This window comes from Antrostomus carolinensis, unplaced genomic scaffold (assembly GCF_000700745.2).
Source record: "Antrostomus carolinensis isolate BGI_N321 unplaced genomic scaffold, ASM70074v2 scaffold1296, whole genome shotgun sequence".
Lineage (NCBI taxonomy): Eukaryota > Metazoa > Chordata > Aves > Caprimulgiformes > Caprimulgidae > Antrostomus > Antrostomus carolinensis.
The window spans coordinates 50374-72844 of record NW_010320953.1 but is presented as its reverse complement, the minus strand read 5'-3'; the positions used below and the strand labels follow the sequence as shown (position 1 = coordinate 72844).

Here is a 22471-nt window from a genome sequence, read left to right as displayed (position 1 = left end):
AGAGAATTGAGGAGCAGAAAAGTATCTGCCTTTCACATACGAACATCCTGTTCCCTTGCTGAAGCAAGGAGTCCAAACAAACTTTGTTTGACCTAGGTTACAAGGAGTACCTGGAAGTGGTCCTGGCTCAGGCTCAGGCAGAGAGGTGTTGTAGCTGACGTTCTTGCTGCACCCATCATGCAGGGCAAGAAAAGGAACATATAAGAGAAAACCCAGAATGTGGGAGTTGGGTTGAGGATTACTACAGATTGGCAGTGTTCATACAGGTCAACTGTTAGTGGGTGGGACATAATTTTAAAACATAGTGATCATGCTAGGAAAAGATATGGCAAGTTTTTAAAATTTCCTAAAGAAAGTGCTTTTATGTTTCTCTAGGATACAGTGGAATGGTCTCTAAATAGAGAAATTGAGGTATAATCTCTCTGAGAAAGTAGTTCCAGGGAACAGGCCTAAATTAAATTTTATCCTGAAATCTAGAAAGAGGAGAGATTTGTGCCTTGCTTTAGAGCTAGCCAATAAGTCACACAGTGATTGTAGCCTTTCACAGGTTTTGGTTTGCTGTTCAGATATGTCAGATTTTGACATATGTCATGCTGGTCTTTAGAATTTCAGTTTGAGTAATGTATTTAATAGAAAATGGCACAGTATGTTCCCCAAAGTGTCCCAAAGATTATATCTGTTGGTGTCAGTTCTGTGAAGATGTATTAGTTAACTGTACTGCACAGGAGTGAGGAACATTTCTTGTTAATTTAGGGAGGGAGAAAGCTTGGTGACACATGCAAATGGCACATCATATATTTTAAGTTCCGTGTATGTCGCCTACACTAACTGCATTTGTCCTTTCAACATCTTTCTCAGTTTCAGCACCACCATATTTGAATTTTATGTGACTGTGATATTAATACACCTGTTAAAGAGAAAATGAATTACATAATAACTTTTTTTTTTTTTAATTAGGTACCATTGGGGGGGGGGGGGGGGAGTTAAAAAAAAAAAAAATATATATATACATGGAACCCTGATGATCTCTGCCTTGAAATTACTGTCTTACCCTTCTTTACCTGGCAGCTGTCACTGTGCTTAGAAAGGAGCTGGGCCAACCAGTCCACTGCAGAAGTACAAAGTGCTTGGGGTTATGGGAGACACTGATTTGCAAGGTATTAGAAGCTGTGTTTGCACATGAATAAACAATCCCAGTTTTCTGCAGATATATTTAGCACGGCTGACCCAGAACTAGAGAGCTACAACAGCGCCTACACGAAGTTGAAATGGGGTGAGGGCAGTGCATGGAAGTTCAAGTGGATGTAAGTTTCTCTTCCATGAGAGTGTGACTGAGTGCCAGGGATGACTGTCCTGTGGAGCTCCTGTTTGACAAGTTACGGATGCCCTCAAAGAGCAGAAACTGGCCCAAGTGTGAAATCTTGGCCAAGGATTGGCCAGTGAAAACTGGCCCAAGGAGAATCTGCCCCCATCCCTGTGTGCCAGCTTTCAAGGTAGCACATGTAGTAACGCTTGGTGTGGGTCCATTAGCGCTTTGCCATGATCCTCTCCAGTGTTTCCCAGGTAGCTGCTGTGAAGAGGATGATTTCAGCAGTTGACAGAGTCATCTGGGTAGGAGAATATGATGCTGCAATACATTGTCTGAGGGAGAGATTCACCAGTGAAACTGCTGCTTCTGGTGGAGGGCAGGAACCACGTACACAATATGAGTATGAGGCTTAGCCCAGTTTTAAGTTGGAGTACATGAGAAAGTCCTTTTCTAATTTTACTCTTCAAGCACGGTATAAAGTATTCCTCTTTTTAGACATTTCCACTGGCTCTGAAGAGACAGCTCTGTCTTCTGAACTATGAGAAAGGATAAGTGCGTACCAGACACAGATCTACTTCATAATGATAGGTTCAGAAGTGAGCTTTTTATCTCAGGTCCAATAGCTTCAAATATTTCTCATCCTCTAGTTGTTACTGTTGCAGAAGAGCAAGGGAGGTTTCCAATGGTCTAGCCCTGTTTTTGACGACAGGTTGGTAGACAGCAGTGCTGGCACAAATCGTTTTGCAAAAACTGTGCTAGCAGCCAGCCCTACTCTCTTCTTCCCTCTGGCTCCTTTAACCTTCATTAACTTTTTAGCCTCATTGTGCTTTATAGCCTCCAACGCGTTGCCACCGACAGTTCCTGCTAATGCCAGGAGCTCCCTTCACAGCTTTGTGGTTGCTGCCTGGCGCTAGGCAAAGCAACGCAGAGATCCTTGGTCCTACAGCAGTTGTTATGTCTCTCTGAAAAACTCCGAGTGTCTTTGTACCTGTGTATTTGCAGCGAGGACAATACGGCTCTGTCTCCAGCTGGCTTTCACTGTTGCCTGCAGAAGCTTAGGCAGAAAGATGAACCAGTCCGTGCTGGCTCATGATGCAGTTGTTGCCAAGGGTGCGGAACAGGTTTCTCCCTTGGCTCCCTGGAAAGTCAGAGTTGCTTTGTACCCTGAGACGTTTTGGATGCTGGGATCAGTTTAGCAATGGCTGTCTTTTCCCCAGAGAGCAGTTATTAATAGCTTGACAATAAACGATGGCTGCGAGTGCAGTGCTAGAATGTCCTAGCGATAGAAACAAGAGCAGAGCAAAGGACACATGCTCTGAAGTTGGTAATGGTGTCTCCCTGCATGTCCTGCAGTGATGAGATACATGGATTAATTTTAAATGCATTGGTAACATATGGGTCTAAAATTATTTCATGCTATTTAGAACAAGTCCTTTGAGCTCAGGGTGTTGTAAATTCTAATTAGTCTATGCTAATCTCCATAATAAGCAGCTATTTCTAATGCAGATCTAACTGATGAGGTCTGACAGCATTTTCCACACTTATTTATACCCTGGCAGCAAGCTGGTATCGTGCTGGTATCAGAATGTTTGCTCACGTTACAAGAACTCTGTATTTTCTGTACTCTGCAGGGAGTTTGCATTTGTTGCAGGCTTGTGCCTGTTCTAGGATTGCCAACTTATGCCTCTTGGCTTGTATTTATTTATACAGAAAATAGGGAAAACTCCTTCAGCCGTTCCCGAAGCTCCAGCGTGTCCAGTATCGACAGAGACTCAAAGGAGGCAATTACTGCTCTGTACTTCATGGAGTCCTTTGCCCGAAAGAATGACTCTGCTGTTTCCCCGTGTCTCTGGGTTGGAACGGGCCTTGGTATGGTCTTAATCCTCTCCCTGAATCTGCCTGCTAGTGACGATTTACGGCAGTCAGAGCCAGTCATGGTGTCGCCGAGTGGTAAGAGTGCAACTTTTTTCCTGTTTATTATCCGGCTTGGTACAACAGGGGGAATTTTGGGTAGAAATTTCTCAATACGTGTATGAAGCAACAGTCACTCACTACATAAAGGGCACATAAGTAAACAAAGATGCTCATGAGAGACCCGCAGCTTCATGAACTAAGACAGTTTGGTTGTGTTAGCTCCAAAGATTACCCTGTGTCATGGGCAAAGTTACACGTTGCTTGTGAGGACAGGGAAATTAACAGCGGTCCTTCATATCATGAAATTACAGTCCTGTGTACAGCTCTGATGCAGTCCTATCTGGGATGCTGTGAACAGTTTGGCTGTCTTTACTATCAGAAAGCTGCAGAGAAGCAGAAGGGAGTTCAGGAAAGGAAACAAAAACGTTGGCAGGTTGATGTACCAGGAGAGATCCTTGGCTGAGTGAGTGACAGATGGTGTAGCAGAGAGAACAGAGAGCTGAGAGAGGTCAGGTCTGAGGAGAGGCAATATGCACTTAGTATCTTTAAAGTAAAATAATGACAAAATCAGATATTGCACAGGAATAGAGGTTTCCCACCCCCAGCTTGTTTAGAAAAACAATGCTGGAAGGTCACCAGAAGAGCAATTTTACTGGTGGGGAATAAATATCCTACTAGTATAATGTAATATACTAACAATAATGTAATATACAAATAATAATAAAGACAACAACCTGTCTTTATGGTATTCAATAGCATATGTTATATAGATTATTTGATACAGATTTGCCTGAGACCTTTTCAGTACTGGGAGCCAGTTTGTTCACCTTGTGTGGTCAGGAAGAACTGAGCAAGCAAGACTTGTCACCTTAACTAGATTAACGCATTTACTCTGTTTGCAAAAGCTGAGTATCAGCTGTGCTGCACACATTCACAGTGCTGATGACCAGTTTAATTGTGGTGCCAGTGTCAGTGAGAGGAAATTATATTTTGCAGGCACAGTTCTGACACTGAAAGGAGCTGTGCTGACCTTTGCGTGCTTGGACTGCATGGGGACGTTGACACATCCACCGTATGAAGTATGGAGGGACCTGCACGGTGCTGACGACGGTGAAAAAACAAGGAAAAGGAAACTTGTCATGCATTCCCCTTCCTCCTCCCAGGATATGGGTGATCATCAATTTGCAGTCATTTGCTCAGAAAAACAAGCCAAAGTCTTCTCATTGCCTTCCCAAACGTGTCTTTATGTCCACAACATCACCGAAACGTCCTTTTTATTGCGAGCAGATGTGGTCACCCTCTGTAACAGCGTCTGTCTGGCGTGCTTTTGTGCCAATGGGCACATCATGACACTGAGGTACTTATCTAACTACTCTCGTGGCAAAACTAAGCAGAGAGGCGGCACAGCGCCGTCACGTTCCACTTGTGTTTGCTCCAGAGCGCCTGATGCTCTGCGTGGGTGCATTTCAGGCCCTGCCTTGCCCACTGCTATACCTGTTCCTTGGCCTGGCTCCACATGGGGAGTTAAGGCAGGAGCACAGCAAAGCAAACTGCGTTATCTCATAGTAATCCCCCGCCCACGACAACTGATGGCTGTTTTAACTGTCATGGAAGAAAACCCTGATAATTGTGATTGATAAGTTATAGTAAGTCAGGTATAGAGGAGTATAGAAAAACTGAGGCAGAGAAAGGGGGTACTGTTTGTCCAGCGTGAAGTACAAAGTCCCACTCTTGTTGTTTCAGAAGATTTTCTGCTCAGATCACCTGGTTTCCCTTCCTTGCCACCTCCACCAGTGAGCTGACTGGGCAGTAGCCCTGTAGCCATGCCCCCAGCTTGCTGCACCCCATTGCTTCGGCCACAAGCCGTTTATATTTTGGAAATAGCCATCCAAAATGGCAAACCAGGAGAAGCTGGAGAACAGCAAAGGTGATGCTGGAGCCTTTGTCAGCAGGGTGCAAACAGGGCCCTGCCATCCCAGTTTCTGCAGATGCCCATGCAATAACTGGGGGCAGGGCTCACCCTGCTCACCCTGCAAGTGGCCCAGCCTTGTGGCACAAGCCTCATACACATCCCACATCTAGGCAGTAGCAGAAGCCTAAGGGTCATTGAGGCAAGGCAGCTGAAAGTTCTCCATGCAAGGAAACCAAGTGTGACGGGAAGGCAGCATGTTTATGGCAGAATTTTGCAGCTTAGAGCTGCACTTTAACTCTTCCAGTTAATAAAAGCATAAACTTAAATGTTGGTTTAAAATGCAGCCATAGAGCAGGTGTACCATGTGTGGTAACTGGTGAGTAACCACGGTATCAACTTCTCTTCAGCTTGCCCAGCCTTCGCCCTCTGCTCGACATCAATTATTTACCTGTGACGGACATGAGGATAGCGCGGACCTTCTGTTTCACTAACGAGGGGCAAGCTTTGTATCTCAGCTCTCCCACAGAGATCCAGCGCCTGACGTACAGCCAAGAGATGTGTGACAATCTGCAGGTAGGGCTCAAACCCTCCCTTTGGTGCCTTTGTGTTTGTGGGGAAGGGCCAGTGGCCTGACTTGTCGGGTGTAAATTGCTACGTGTTTACTGCTAGATTGCTCGAAAGAACATGTCGCACCAGTCTGTGGTTTCAAAAGGCAAAAGATTTAAATGATTAAATAAGTAATAGTGGAATTACCAGAGGCTGGAAGTTGTTGTCAAATAGCAAACATCAATGGTAGTGGGGGGAAAAAAGATATTTTAGTAATTTTTAGTGGTTGAAGTGAAGGCTGTGCTGCGGGAGCAGGCCAGATGAGTTCCTCTCCACTCGTCCTGGCTGAATGATGCCAAAGCAGCAGAGAGCGGTCAGCAGCCCTGTCTGTCACTCTTTGGACTTTTTCATGAGACTGTCACCTTCCTCCAGCCTGCCCACATGTCACTGCGATCTCTGCTGGCTCTGCACAGTCAGGTTTGTGCCCAAATGGGACTCTTCTCAGCCTGCTTCTCTCACAGCCCTACCCTGTGGGAGACCAACTGTTAAAAATGACTGAAGGGAACGAAGGGGAAGCTGCAAATGGATAGCAGCTACAGCAGTTGGTACCAGCATGTGTCCAACCACGCAGCAACTGCCTCAGTGAATATATCCTTCCCATATTATCATTTTTTAACTCAAAATATCTTAATACCTCCAGCTTTCAGCAGACAGAAGGGAGCATGAGATAAACCAGTGTGGTTAGTATGAAAAAATATATTCTGTTTTAATATATTTTTAAATTATTTACTATTGTTTTTACTCCAATAATTGGTACTCCCCTTCTTCCACATGAGGAATTTGTACCTTAAAATACAGTAGCTATAGAAATTGGCTAATTAAAATAATTTATTTTGAGCAGAAGGTCTTTACAGCATTAGATTTGGGTTGGTTTCTTTTTACAATGAAAATGCAAATTAAAACGTCATTTACTGAAAAGGAGGAATTGTGAGAGGTTACAGGGAGAAAAGTGAGTAATAAAAGAGGAAAAAAAGAGGGGTAATAAGTTCTTCTAGGTTATATAATTAGCAGTGAGCTGGGATAGAAATATAAAAGAAATGGTCCTGCCTGCACTCATTATGCCCGAGGGAATTACATGTGCTGAGCTGCTCAACTCGCATCCCAGCACCGTCTGCCTCGAGACTGAAAAAGCACTGTGAGGAACGAGCACTGAGCACAATTTTTGCACATCGGAGATTATTTTGCAGGGAACCAATTTTAAAATTATCAAAAGGTTTGATCAACGTATCTTAGAAGATGGACAAATAGTGAGAGGCTGACAGAAGCTAGACTTTTTAATTTATTTTTTTTAAATTAACGTTAATAGCATCATACACCAACCAGCCAAAGGGAACCACAGCCCTGGCTCCTCCGTACTGCTGGACTGTGGCTGCTGATATCTTGGCTCATAAGCGAAGAGGCCAGTGAAAGCCTTGCACAGTTGTCATATGTGTACACAAAGTACACAAAGCAGATGACCTGGTATCATCTGCTACCGAGGAAAACAAGCCTCCACTTGGGCTCAAAGGGCTGCAGTAGTTTTTCTCCCCAGAGCAGGTGCCTCTGCAGAGGAGCAGTGAGTCACTGCACTGTCCTCGCACTCAGCTCCCAGGAGCCGAGCGCTTTGTGCAGCACAATGGCTGTATCTGCCTTTTCAGGGGCAAACACAGAGCTGAGCAACAGGGCAGCAACTGTTCTCATCGCCCAGCCTCACTGGTTTCCAACACTGACAGCTCTGCACGCTTTATCGCTTTCATTCTGGAGAGCCCACTTTCCCTCGTACTGCTGCAAATAAATCCGAGCCAGAGATTTGTTGGGGTTGACTGCTCCAAGATCTGGCACCATGTCAGCATCTTCAGACATGCTTATTTGGCATTACTGATGGCACTGCCAAAATACACAGTGGGGAGGTTGTATGGAAGGTGAGGGGCTTTTATAATAAGCCACCAAAGCCCCTGAACTGCTAGCAAGCACTGAACTTGGGTAAACAGGCCCTGCTTGCCTGGAGAGTCACTAAAGCAAAACACCTAATTCACAACAAATTGTTTATTCAATTATAGGGTTGTTGCTGCTGTTTCTAAGCAAAATGTGATCCTTATCACTGGTATTTTCACTCTGGCTTGCTTATAATTTTTATTTTTTTCCTGTGGAACTGGGCAGTGACAAACCAAGTCCCTTTGAAAGCAGGAGTGAATCTAGTTAGCCCAAGTATTTGCCTGTTGTGAAACACAAATGTTACGTACTCAATAGTGTTCACACACCAGGCTCTTTTCAAACTAGTTGATGAGCTCCAATGCATGTGGTTCATTAATGCAAATAAAGAAAACACCCAGAACTGCTTTCACCTCACTGGACTTTTGTCTGACTTTGCTAGGACATGCTTGGGGATTTGTTTACTCCTGTGGAAACACCAGAAGCCCAAAATAGAGGCTTTCTCAAAGGACTTTTTGGAGGAAGTGGACAGGCCTTTGACAGAGAGGAGCTTTGTAAGTAATTTATTGGGAGGGGCGGGGGGTTTTGGCAGAAATTAATTCATGAGATCCCTGGCCCTTGTCATCTAGGAATGGAGTGGTACACAAGACTCAGATCATTGATGAAAAAAATAAAGATGACATAGTGAAGGAAGGGGAGGGTCCTCAGTTGCTTTGCCACGAGTCCTTCACCTTGGCAGCTTCTTTTGAGCAACTGCACTGTAGCTGTACTGGTGCACAGAGCAAAGTCTTCCACATGTGCCATCTGCAGATCAAATGGCTCCATCGCCGCGAGGCTGCAGTTCGAGGACAAGAAGCACTGACAGCACCACAGCCAGGAACTCATTCCTGTCTGTCTGTCCATGTCTCCTTTGCAGTTGGTGAGGCCACAGCAGGAAAAGCCTCTCGCAGTCTTGCCCAGCACATCCCTGGAGCAGGTGGAATTGAAGGCGTGAGAGGAGCCGCAGGAGGAGTCATTGGGGACTTGACTCGTGCACGCATTGCCCTTGATGAGAGAGGACAGAAACTGGGAGAGCTGGATGAAAGGACTGCGAGCATGATGGCCAGTGCAGAGGCGTTTTCCAAACATGCACACGAGGTAGGGGCCTGGCACCACACACCCACAACTAGGAACCACCAACCCTGCAGCTGAGCCTTTGCTTCCCTTTGGAAAAGTCCAGTAGGGTTCTCCCCCTTCACCCCATCATGTCAGTTTAGGTGCACTCACATTACCTGACACACCAGTTTACCTGCTCCAAAACAATGAGTGTGCTGAAAAGTAACTTCCTTGCACACCTCTTCCTTTCATGTTTTCATAAATGAGCATCCAGGGGTAGCCTCCGACTTCAGAACGTGGCACTTCTCATCTCTCACCTTTTGCACTACCTCACTATGATGGGGTTTTTTTAAGCCATTAAGTGCAGCACATCTGTGCAGCAGGGCAGAAAACAGGTACGTGGATGTGTATATAGGAACCTTTACAGATCTTACAGGAAAGGAGAACAGTTGTAGTACAACACTGGAGTACAGTTATGTGGAAGAGGGCTTGCCTGGAATAGACAGCTTCCGTGCTCAGAGCTGGAAATGGAAAGCTCTTCCATCCCACGCTGTTAAAGCTGGGAATCAACTAAAGTGATTTACTGTGAAGATAAAAAAAACATTAAAGAATACTTCCCAAAAATGCATGTTTTTCATTTAAAATGCATCACTTCCTGAACAAGACATTGAAATTTTTATTTGCTTTTGTAAGTGTGAGGCAAAAATATGCAGAAAAAAATATGCACTGAAATGCAAAAAGCTTATATATCCAGGACATATCTACCGTGCTCCATAGATAAGCTGCTTTCTATAGGAATAAAAAGCAAGTTCCTGGTTATTCCAATACCTCTGTACCTTTTGCAGAAGAAAAGTAGCCCAAACTCCTCAGGAAAAATCTTTTAATGAACAGCAATAACAGGTAACTTTTTTTTTTTTTAACATAGCAATTATGAAATTAAATACAAGATCTCAGTGGACTCAAGACCTGATGCCACTGTTAGTAAAGTACTGCATTGCTCTTCCTTTTTTACTCACAAAGCTTCTGATAGTTAATGGTGACACCTCCTATATCTGTTTGTTTCCCATTTCTGTAGGTAATGCTGAAATACAAGGATAAAAAGTGGTACCAGTTTTAGACTTTCAAAGAAGCTTCTTGTGGCTTTATTAAGAACACTGTTCAGGGAAGCAACATTCATTCCCAAATCTACCAGTCACTGGCCAGAGACAGTTTTTTCTCCTAGAAGATGTTTTCCTGCTACTATTATTGGATTCATCACAGTGGGAGGCAAGGAGAAATTCTACAGACCGTGAGATGGAAGCGAGAATCATGTGGGTCTTACTCCAACAGCTGGCTCATGCAGCAGCCAGTTTTTTTTCCAAAAGGAACTCAACCATCACTGTGGCATGTAGTTTTTCAGAAGCTGTAGGTATGAACTGTGGGGAGTGCATCTGGTTAAAAATATTCTGTACAAACTCGAATGTTAATGCACTTATAAAATTTTGCATGACTAATTGACATCTTAGAAAAAAAAAAAAGATAAAAAGAAAGCATGTTGTGACCGAAGAAAAATGGGATTTATTTCTATCCTGAGCAAAAAAAATACTTAAATGGCAAAAATCTTTATTTTTTAAAAGTGACATTACAAAAAGCCAGTACATTTCAAGCATGTTTGCTACAGTTCTCAACATAAAAATGAGTTGAGCTGCATTTTCTTATCTGCTATTTACTTCCCTTGAAAAACCTTGCTTGAAATCAGTGCTCTAACTCCTACCAGAAAATAACTAACTTCAAAATCCTGTGCCCAAAATTTACAGATTTTTTAAAGTAGCTAGACAGGCACTATCTGAAATGTCATTGAAACACAAGCATAGATGGTTTATTTGCAATTCAGAGCACATGACATGTCATCCTTCCCAGTAGTTTTAAAAATGTGCTCTAGATTCATCTCAGTTGTCCTTGAAGGGGGCTACAGCATCTTTCATCCCCATGGTGTCTGTATCACTTGGTTGCCTTATTTCTCACTAGCAGGAATAGAAAACCAGCTTAGGAAATCACTTCTTCAGGTTAGGAAAGGCAAGATGGGAAACTGCAGGGCTACAAGTTGGAGAGTCCTGTCAAGTTCTGCTCACGGAAGCTGCTTAGCAGCTTGCAGAGCAGTGATGCAGTTGAAATGATGCTCAGGAAACTGCACAGTAACTCCCTGAAAGCTGGGGGAGAGAGATCACAGCACCAACACTAAATGGTGGGCTGAGGAGGAGCACAAAAAACAATTGTCCACATATGATGCTGAATTGGCACATACATAAAATGACACCATGGGTGAGTGGCAACTGATTTTCTGCTCACGCTGCTGAAAGTAATTTGCTTCTGCTTCAAAGCGGCCTGTTTGGTTTCTACAGTGAACTCTGCAGAAAACTCTCCAACCTGCAGCTACAGATGGGAACAGTAAGTAGAATCTATTACCTCTCTATGTGAATAGATTCCTAGTCCATGAGTGTGCTGCAGCCACGGTAGCCTACAAGAGCCTCACTGCTACACAGGTCAACTGTTAAGTTAGATATTTTTCCAAGACTGGCTTGGAAACAAGGCACTGAAGGCTTGTTTTCTTGTGCCTGGACATAGGTTCAAGTTTGAAAAGGAAAGTGAGGAAAAGGTGGAAAAGCAGCATTTTAAAAATTTCTGTACAAGAACAGTGACATCCAATGTCCCTTCAAGGAGTCCTGATGGACACTGATGCAGACAGGCACCATCCCTCTCCACCCACCTTAACTTCACTGGTGTTTCTATCGTCCTAGTGTTCAGATGATCTCTCTCAAAGATGCCTTTCCCATATCCTTCCTTTTCTTACAATAAAATGGAGCCCAGGAAATTGTACAGTACAGAAGTCTGGCTTCAGTATCTGTCCAGCTGCACAAGTTAAGGGGTTGGAACAGATTTGAGGTGTTAAGTTTGAAATTCAGATTGTAGCACAACAAAAATTTCAGGCTTTACAGGTTTTTTTATGTTTCTCTGTGGGCAAAATCGAAATTATGGCCCTGACAGGTCTAGCTCAACTGTGAATGAGACGCAACAAGTTCGTCCCTGTCACAGGAGCACCTGCTCTGTAATTGTGAGAATTGTAAAAAATTGTTGGGAAAAAGGTCAAAGCCCAAGCAGTGCCTAGGTTTCTGCTCAGAGTTAAGGAAGTGAAGTTGTCTGTGAGCCCAGAGGATGGCTCTGTGTGTGCGTGTCTGTGTTTGAGGAAACAGCAAACTCACCACTCTGATGGCAGTAGGAACTGGGCTGGGGAACTCACAGGTCACAGCACTGGCCATTTGCATGTGTGAAGAAGCACCACTGTAACCAGGCATCTAGAATGAGAAATAAATGAGGCCAACATGATGGCAATTCTGCCTTCTCTTTAAATGTACACTCACTCTGCCTGGGCTCTGGCCTGTGCTCCAAAACCACCAGCCTCTGGGCAACACAACTATTTGGGGCAGCATTCAAACCCTCCAGCCACCTTTATCGACTTGATTCCTTCCACCTTCTCTGCTTTTACAGAGAAGCTGAGGAGTCGTTGTTAACACAATGCCAAGGCTGCCCCACCAGCGTCTATACCCAGCTCTATGCTTACTTCTGCACTGAGCCAGTGCAGATGTAAAGGCCATTACCAGTTCCAGCCTGGCACTGGTACACCCGCAGGCTACTGGGCCAGTTTCCACTACAAACTGGTGTCATGCAGCCCACTTTTAAGAACACAGCCTGAGCGAGTGGGAGCGCATGGTGCTCAGGCAGCAGTTGGGTCACTTCCATGACAAGGACACTACCAGTTCTGTGTAAGTTGGTGGCTGTCCCTCACGTGGGTGGCTAATAATGAAAAGATCCCCGTTACCTTGATTGCAGTGGAAATGTCTTCAGGCTGGAGCTAGAGCCCACACACTTGTTTAAGAATCATGTGTAAAAATTTAAGAGCAACTTTTAATTGCTAATCACTACAGCACGCCCGGAGAGGAAAGCTTCTTCAACAAGTCATTTACACAATTGCCTGGCTGACTCTGGCTGCCAACACTCTCTAGTTTAACACCAGGGGAAAAAAAAAAAAAACAACAAAACAAAAAAAACCCAAACCTGCCAGTAGATTTCCATTTGCATTTTTATGCAGCAATGAGAATCTAGCATTCCTCAAACTCACAGTTTTTAATACTAAACTTTCAAGCAACTTTTCTCTAATACTCCCCATCAGGTCACAGCTGCATCTTGCTTTCCACTCTTACATATTTTACATATTTCCAGACAGTTATAAATTACTATTTCTGTTAAGTTCACCACTTGTGACTATAATTATCAATTTTCTTGTAGTCTGTAGAGATCTAAAAAGTTGTATATGTTTGTATATAGAACATTCTATATATATAAATATATATATGTAATGTATATGTTGTATAAGTTTGTTAGTGCACACTGTTAAATGCTTTCTATCAAGATTTACCATGTATGTGGAAAAACAAAACAAAACAAAACAAACCTTCACTTAAAACCTTCAATGAGGGAGGAAAAACTCTTGCCTGGTTGATTTATTGTGAAATGAGGGGGAGTGTGGGATTTCTGAAAGGCCTGACCGGAACGCTACTAAAGGCTGTTAGTGAAAGGAATAAAGATGCAGCGTTCTGAGCAACCAGCACAGCATCTGACCTGACTGGCTGTAAGAAAACTGAGGACACGAGTTGTCACTGGATGTTGAAATCACGTGCTTTCACCTTTCCCACTAAGACAGCACCACCTCAAGCAAAATCTTAAAACTCAGAGGTATCTGCAACATCACAATCCCCAGTCACTGCAGACCAGATTGGCTGGAAAAAGTTTAAAACGCTTTTTGTTCATTTGGATACCCTGTTCCCTCACGTTCTTGTTTACAGGAGCTCTCTATCACAACCACATCCAAAACCAGACAGGCAGAACTTCCAACAGCACACACATCCCTCTGGGTGTGACCAGATGTGTTTAATCTTACATATAGACCTGCAGATAGACAGAGGATACAGAGAAAATACATTAGATTATTTATATGTTTTCAGAGTTGGCAAGTCTTCAGTGAACTACAAGCTATTTTATTTAAGAAGAAAAAAAAAATTCATTCCTAGAGTTTTAACTTAAGCTTAAAAATCTTGAATTAAAAGACAAGATAAAGGACAATTTGAGAACCAGGTTTTGTTTTGTATAATGACCTGTTTTCTAATTATTTTTTTTTTTTACAGTTCCACATTTCAACTACATCCATCAATTAGCCATTCCCTATATTACTAGAATATAGCTTCTTACACAAATATTTAACAGAAATACTCTATTTACTACACATATGGTATAAAATTATCACATACAGAAATTCCCTACAACAGTTTACATATCCTTTTACAGAAGCCCTTTCACACCACAACATGTGCATTGTAAAGAAGATATGCACACAAAACTATTTTTTTTCAGTACAGTTTAAGAAGTAAAGAAAACACTGCAGCTCAGCTCTGTGCGCAACCTCCGGACTCTTCCATTTATAAACTCTGTGTATTACAACACAGGCAAAAAGCCAGATTTCTGTTAATTACACCCCTTAAATACCCTGCCCCTCCATACATCCTGTTCCATAACCTAAAGGTGAATTCAAGCACAGTATATTTCAGCCTTCAATGGGGGTGTTTTTTTTGCCTTGGTATGGTCTTAGTAAGAACACACTCTCTCTCATTAAGGAACTACGTGTGGCCATTTGCAGTCAACTCATCATCTTAGGTGTATAAGCAATAGTCACGTAATGAGTGTTTCCATTCATGTGTTTTGTTTTGTGATTAAACCAACAAATCAAACATTGTACTTTTTTAAATAGCAACCAATATTCAGATTCAGTGTCAAGGAAACATGGACAGAATATGCGTGGGGTTTGTTAAGGAGCCATTACCTGTATCTCAGAACGAAGGCTAATCTGGGGTGAACCACACACTCCTGCGCTAACCGTGTCCTGTTTCTACAGGTATCCTAAATCAGCCTCACAACAGGAAAACGAAGGCATCTTAACTGGGGCTGTTTCGAGGCCCCAGTAACAACCAAAAAAAAAAAAAAAAAAAAAAGAGGGAAAGAAAATAAAGGAAAGAATTGATATTAGTTGGTGTAGATCTCTTTTTTCAACCTCTGTTCACAGATTCTTTACAGTATTTCAAAGGTGCATGGTTTACGTAAAGCCTTTGGATGGAGTTTATGCTACCCATTCACGCAGGGATATGGAAAATGGAACCATGAGTGTTGCTAGGGTGGGGACGGCCACCTCCCTCCCTCCAGCAGCCCACACAGGGACAAAACCTGGACCCCAGCTAATGTTCCTCTGCTTTACTGCAGGGAGCTCACACAGCACTCATCATCGCAATACGAGCCCCCAGGAATATCAGCTTTGTACCTGGGCTTCTCAGCCAGCTGCGAGCACCCTTCACGTCACCTCTGCATCAGGTTAGAACAGTCACCTACAAGCTGAAACCTCAGAAGGGCAGAAGCGAGCGCATTTGAGGGCACTTACCAACAACATGACTGAGTTGCTCTGCCAGGAGAGGCTCAAAAACATCAGCCAAAGCTCCTGAGCTTCCAGCTCCCTATTTTCAGCTATAGATTTATAGGAAAAAACAGCAGGAAAAACTCTACAACTTTCTTCTTGATGGAATGTGAATAGCACAGGAGAAAGGCAAAAGGACCAAACCAGATCAGATTATGAGTGTCATTATTTGTCACCTGCCTCTCTCCTGCCACTGCCCAGCTACAAGAAAGCATGCAGAGCGCTTCCAGTAGGCAGGGACAGGAGGAAAGCTACAGCAGAAAGACCGAAGGCAAAACAAGCCTGTGGGCTGCGCGTGAGGAAAAGGGTCAAGTAGCTGTATCAAACCACCAGTGGCAGGAGTTCCTGCTACCAAGGCCGGGGAAGTTCTGCGCAGACCAGCAGCAGGCGAGCAGGCTGAATCACCATTTGAGTTATTTTGACATGAAAGCTGATATGAACTGAACAGAACAGGGCTGCTCAGCAGCCAAAGGGGATGGGCTCTCCCTGTGAGGAGCTGGGTCACACAGGTTCATGTGATGTGAAGGCAAGGTGTTCCTGATGGCCACAGCTATTTGTCAGGCCTGGATACCAACCCAATCTCTTTTGGCAGACAGATGCCCACCTCCTGGTGCAGCAGCCAGGCAAGGGCAGCGCAGGGCACGAGGCAGGACTAGGCTGCAGCACCAGTTCTGTGTACACCGAGCGACACGGCTGCCCTAACAAACAGCACTCCTGCCCCTCCCGCAGCGTTCCTCCGTCTTCTTCTCGGGCTGCCAGACCACGTGTGTTCCTGCACGTGCTGTGCAGTGCTGACTAACAGGAGGCAGGAGTGGACTGCAAAGAGAGACACACAAATCAGCTGAGGAACACAATCAGGTGCATCCATCCTGTCTACAAGAAGATAGGGAGTAGCATGCACTCCGGTTACTGGGTCCTGATCTAGAAAAAAGCCCAGTTCCCAACTAAACACAGGCCTCAGCCCATCAGAGGCGGGGGGGGAAGAGGGGCCCCAAGGAAAAAATAAATAAGCAATGCGAGCAGCCAACCTCCTTCTACCAACTTCAGAAAACAGCCGGTGACCTCTTCTGCACAGTTCCAAGCAGTGCCTCTGCCTCCCTGACCAACAACCTCTTCTGCTTCCCATGCTTACTCTCACTAAGAGTTAAAGTCTAATCAAAATAAAGGAATGTAAATAGCTGCAATCAGGCAACAGCTCAGAGCCAGTTCTAATATCATGACTCAAACGCCGCAGCTGCCTCACTCACAGAGCAGTGGCCACCTTTTGTCTTCTCATTTGCTCCAAATTACTGCTTAATTAAAATGAACTCACTGAGTTTGTTTAGCAAAATAAGTTTAGTTCTGCGTCAATCCCCTTATCGATTAGCAGGACTCCTGTCTAGAGAGCTTGTTAGGAAATCCGCGCAAGACCCATCCTTCTGAGAGCCTAAGGACAGTATGCAGGAGGGAAACACTGTCCTGTGCCAAAGAACAAGCAACTCAAATTACAGCAGCTTCGGTGAGGCCTGAAATACAGCACAGGTGTGTCACCGTGTGACACCCGGGGACAGGAAATCATTAGGCCACGTGAATTGATAATGAGTCCAACCCAGCATCTTCAGAGGCAGAGCACACAAATGGGCAGACACCAGGGTGCCGAGGCTCAGACCTGCTCATAACAAAAGCTTTCATAAGCTAAGAAAAGAAACAACTGTCTATCAACCAAGTGCTGTGGATAAAGAGCTCAGCCCTCAGGTGACAGATGTGGTAGGAAACCACAGCGCAGAGCGTGCAGGAAGGAAACAAAAAAATCTCGATGTAAAGTGAAAGACAAAGCAGGAAAGAAGGCCAAGTCGGTGCTGAGAAGGGCAGTCAAGGCATCCTCACCTGGGGCTTTGACTCGACACCCCGTGTCTGTGTTGCTGCACAACAGGCAGGCGGTGGATCAGAGTCCAGGATGCAGCCTTTTGTACGCAGATCCCGTTAACATCTTTTAAAACTCACCATGTTCTTGAAACCTTGGTACCTCAGGTACTTCTGATGTCAGGATAATGGGGCCATACCAAAAGCGCCGCATTTGAAGTGAACAAGCTCAAGCACGCTATCAGGCTGTTGAAAACCAAGTATGCATCCTCTCAGATAAGGCCATAAAGGCAACTTCAAAAGTACACTTCTTAAAAAGGATGTGGCAGCAGTTCAGGAATGAAAGAATAATTAGGGGCTTGAAAATTTCTCACAGGAGGCAACAATGGAAAGATAGAGATTGCTTACATTAGGGAGGAACTGCAGAAGACAGACCTGATAAAATTATTAGAGGCATAAAGAAGAAGACAGGAGGCACCTGTCCTCCCTTTCTTGTAACATACAAGGGTCACACAATGAAAATAACAGAATTCAGGGACAGGCATTGTCTGAAGTTAACAACAACAGCTGAACTTGTATAACTATTACAACCACCTGGAAGGGAAACAAAACCATGTGATGTAGAGTTTAGCCAGACCAGAGTATTAGTGAGGAGAGTAATGCCAAAGAGTGGCAGTTTAATTCCCTGCAAGCTCCTTCCTTGTCCCCTCTTTCGAAGTATCCGATCCCAACAGCTGACCCCAGTCAGTCTCAGGACCAGCCCAAACTCCCAGAGAAACTTCCTTCCTGATCACAGGGCAAAGCACGGGTAAAATCTGAGCAGTTTTTAGCGAAGCTACCAACAGGCAGGGAATGAGGCTCCCCTAGGAGATGGGTCTCTGAATGAAGAACCACAGGTCACCCACCATCGTTCAGCGACATGTTTCTAACGCACCAGAGCTCAAACACCAGCAAGGCTGTCACTGCAGCTGGCCAGACTGAGATATTTTTCTTCACAAAAATATGAATTGCTGTTAAATTTGTAACCAATAAATTGAGTTTCATTCTTTAAAAAGGAATGGTTTTGCTGGTGATTTTGTGTTAACTGTAAGGGAGTCCAAACAACCACCCTATCAAGGCCAGTTTGCATATTTTTCTTCACAAAAATATGAATTGCTGTTAAATTTGTAACCAATAAATTGAGTTTCATTCTTTAAAAAGGGGTAGCAGTAGGATGAATTACGACAGTCAGTCACCAAAATGCTTTCCTAAAAGTTGGAGGCCAACCAAGCACCGGTTCCACTCACTGTGGACGCGGCACAGCCACTCAGTGGAAAAATGCAGCCAGCTGTAAAGCCATTTCAGCACCTGAATATCAGCAGCAGAATTCAGGACAGCGTGATCCTAGCAGAGGCCTGTAGAAGTCAACACTAAATGCAAACACAACTACTTACTTTTTTTTGTCCCAGACACAATTACACACAAGAACTGCCAAAGTAACTTTGTGCTTTGTTTTAATAAAATAATCCATCTTATTTCATATGTAATAAATTCATTAGGCTTTGGAGTTTTTGTTTTAAATTACAAAGTCAACCATATTTTAACAGATTTAGTTTAAATAATATGCTTTTAGCAATTAATAATTAAACAGTTCTGAAAAGAAGCTTCACTGCACTGTCTGACCTTTGAAGGGTTTGGCTGGTGAATTCATACCAGCTTCCACCACGTGTTTCAGAAGGCAGCTTGCAATCACGTCTGCAGAAACAACCCAGGAGGATCACGTAGGTCTGTCTGTCGCAGGCCCTTGCCCTGCCCAGTCCGTGGTGCCTTCTGCCTCACCACAGGTGAGAAAGGGGCATTTGACGTCAGAGCTCCAGGTCCTGCAGGTCTCCCCAACTAGGTCCAACTTTCACTTTAACATTCAGTTTTACTGAGAGTTTGATGGCATTTTCCATCTCGTGCTTGACAATCTGAGCGACCTACAAGAACAGGTAAGACATCAGACGTACGCATAACTTCCATGCTCTGTTCTTCTGTCAGTACCTGGGGTGGCCAGACATCTGGAGTCCTCTCCTGTGTTGATTTGTACCAACTTACCACCGATGGGAATGCAAGTAAACATTTTAATTCTGATTAGGGTTTATGAATGGAGAAACTGTGTAAAGCCAGTAACATTTTATGCAGCAGAGCTGTGACTGGTTCCGCACTGTTTTAAGACTATTCACAAAAGCAGCAAGATTGTTTCCTTTAAACACCTGAGAGTCCTGCAGAGTCTCCTCTTTCACCCAGCTGCGTAATTCTAAGTGCTTCAGAGTCTGTTCTGAAAACCTCAACATACCACCAGCAAGAGACAAACCAAACACACCAGAGAAGAACAGCATTCCTCCTTGTTGCCTCAGCACAAGAGGCACCCTGTGAAACACAAACTACAAACCTCTGGGAAAGCGGATGACATTCCATGCAGGTGCTAGAAATACCACCTGGGTTTGTCCTGGCCCATTTTGTTGAGGTAACTCCAACATTTGCTGCCCTCCAAAGGTCTTTCTAAGATGACTCTCATTTCAGTTAGGGGACCAAAAGATATTTTTGCTTGTGACTTTTTGGATTGTAAGAGACTGGATTCTTTTCCTGGCTCTAAATACCTGCCCTGGATAAAAGGACTCTCTTTGTTACCCCAAGACCCACACAGAGTCCTGCTAGTCCTGGGAGTTGTAGATGCCCCCTCCCTGGAAGTGCTCAAGGCCAGGTTGGATGAGGCTTTGAGCAACCTGGTCTAGTGGAAGGTGTCCCTGCTGATGGCAGGGGGGTTGGAACTAGGTGATCTTTAAGGCCCCTTCCAATCCTAACCATTCTATGATTCTATGAATGAATTTTTCAATCCACACCCACCTCCTGAACCTTTCCACAGCAGAATGAAAAGAGGCTTTGAAATTATTGTGGTTCCTCATCCCAGCTAGAGGCCACTGTGTCAGTATGGGAACTATTCAAGCTTTCTGACGCTTCCACACATTTTCCTAATTCCCCAACAGGTGCCCACAGTAGAAATCCACAGTTTTTACTGGAGAATGGAGGGGGGGATTTGAGGAGATCAAAGCACAAGAGTTTACAACAGCATTAAGAACTAGGGGGAGATTTGTCTTCCAAAACCCTACACCCTTAGACACATTTCAAAATGATCTTGATAACCTAGAAAAATGCTTTGAAATAGGATGTAATTCAGCACAGATGAGTACAGAGTAGAAAGAAGCAGGACAGAGAGGCAGGATAGAAATAATCTACTCTTCAAAAACAGGATGAAAAATAACTGCCTGAGCAGGAAAAAAATGGGGTTATCAGAGATTAAAAACTGAATAGGGCTTAAGCAAGGTACACCCTTGTGAGAAAGAAAGGAAAAGCAATTCTGGAACATAGACAATGTTGCTTGTGATATGTAGATCAATTTTCTACTCTATTCAAATCACTGAAGCCTTGATCAAATTTGGGGCTCGGTATTTCAAAAGAAATGTCAACTGTACAGAGGGAGATTCTCTGAGAATGGTCACAGGTCCAGCACACGGTGAGGAAACCCAAATTAAGGCTGCTGCACCCAGAACAAGGGATGGCAGCTGCAGGGGACAAACCAAAAAATGTGTGAGATTCCTGGGAAAGCTGATGGGATGAGATGCAGCCCTGCAGCAACACCCTGACCTGGGGGGCTTTGGGCTCTGAATTTCCTGTACATTAAAGCAAACAGCACCATCTCCAGGGTTCTCAACAGTCAGCTAAAACATGCATGGAAGAATACTGGCCATCTTAAAAACATAAATGCAATGATGCTGGGAACAAACAAGCTGTTTAAAGGCATCTAGCCTTTGATTTCTAATCTATTCTATACCTTTGTGTTCCAACCTAAATTCATGTTGCCACGGTCAGCTCAACAGGTCATGCCTCCTCCTACCATCTTCAGCAATATTATCAGTCTTGCTACTGTGATGAGCTCTGAAAGCTCCCTACTTTCACTTTGACATTCTGCACAGACTTAGGAAAGCCCTGATGCCCCAGGCATTTCACACCTTTAGCACAAGAAAAAACAGGTATTAGTCCAATGTGGTCTTTCAAAAGAAGCAAGCTAGCTCACTGAGAGCCTGCAAATGAAAACAGAATGATCACAAGCATTGTTTCTCTAACAAACCATTTCTAAGGATATTCTGACTGGAACACAAATTCCTAGCTATATGGAAAGATATTTTAAGTTTTATTTTGTGAACTTTAGAAGCTGAAAATAAGCAAGAGCCAGCATCAAGCACATGACCAAACTAACTTGTCTGAATAAAAATTGCTGTTGCAGCCAAGAAATAAATTATTTACAGTATAATCAAGTTTTAGTCCCAGCAAGATGAAAAAATCTCATCAATACAGAAAGAAAGAAATGCTCAGCTCTTTTTTACTAACAGGCATATTGGAGTTCAAAAGGACTAATTAATTCAGGCCCTACTTTGAGTGGGGGCTAAAGAGGGAGAGACTTCATGAGATCCTTTCTGACACAGACCTTTCTACTACAGGATAATTCAAATGGTACATCTGAAAGGACAGAAGGCACTATTATCACACACAAAAAAAAAATCTTTTCTGTCCCTAAAAGCAATTAATCAAAGGGATAAGAAGTACCCTGTTGTCTTGGCTAGTCAGAAATCCTTGAAAAACAATAAAATCTGGCACACACAAGGCAAATCTGAGTCTAGGAAACATGCCTTGTGTACATATGCTGTTTTAAGTGACTGCCCAGAAAAATCTATGGTCAGAAATAAATCTGGAGGCAGTTAGAAAAGCTGGTAATAATATCCCTTGAAGTTGAGGTTGTTAATGAAAAAATGTAATACAATAAATAATAAGCAAATCCACTCACTTGGCCCCATTTCTTCTGGGAACACTGTGATAACTTGGAGTGAGTAGCTACAGACGTAACAGCCTATACTCAGGGGATTTCAGTTTTCTACAGAAAGAAAATTAGGAGCTTTTTCATCTCTAGAACAGCCTGCCTGCGTTTGTGCTCTGGACTTGGGAAACCACTGAGCTGCCAACAATGGCTAAAACACTTGCTACTGAAGCTGTCGCTCAGACACCGCTACGTCCAGGCGCACGATTTGCTACATGGTGGGAGAGCACACATGGAGATACACACACAGGAAAGGCACCTGAAGTCCACACAGCACACTTCTCATAGCTGCCATGCTGCTAACCAGCACCACAGCACTCCTTCCAGAAACACAGATACGTAGGGAATGAGGAAACACAGAATCACAGAATGGTTTGGGTTAGAAGGGACCTTAAAGCTCATCTAGTTCCAACCCCCCTGCCATCAGCAGGGACA

General features: G+C 43.8%; 2 protein-coding genes across 2 annotated transcripts in view; one reads left to right on the top strand and one right to left on the bottom strand.

Annotated features, from left to right (window-relative positions):
- LOC104526301 (syntaxin-binding protein 5-like) overlaps positions 1-10251 on the top strand; it is a gene marked incomplete at its 5' end in the record, with an annotated part of 23719 nt that extends 13468 nt beyond the window's left edge. The window contains 6 exons of the mRNA XM_029085379.1: positions 3020-3259; positions 4220-4580; positions 5543-5708; positions 8095-8206; positions 8569-8789; positions 9823-10251. Coding sequence (XP_028941212.1) covers positions 3020-3259; positions 4220-4580; positions 5543-5708; positions 8095-8206; positions 8569-8789; positions 9823-9864 — 1142 coding nt within the window. The remainder of the gene's footprint in view (positions 1-3019; positions 3260-4219; positions 4581-5542; positions 5709-8094; positions 8207-8568; positions 8790-9822) is intronic.
- Positions 10252-18986: 8735 nt separating this feature from the next.
- The window catches only part of POLQ (DNA polymerase theta), a 50953-nt gene continuing 47468 nt past the window's right edge, over positions 18987-22471 (bottom strand). Inside the window, exon 29 of the mRNA XM_029085378.1 lies at positions 18987-19100. Within this exon, the coding sequence (XP_028941211.1) occupies positions 18987-19100 (114 nt within the window). The remainder of the gene's footprint in view (positions 19101-22471) is intronic.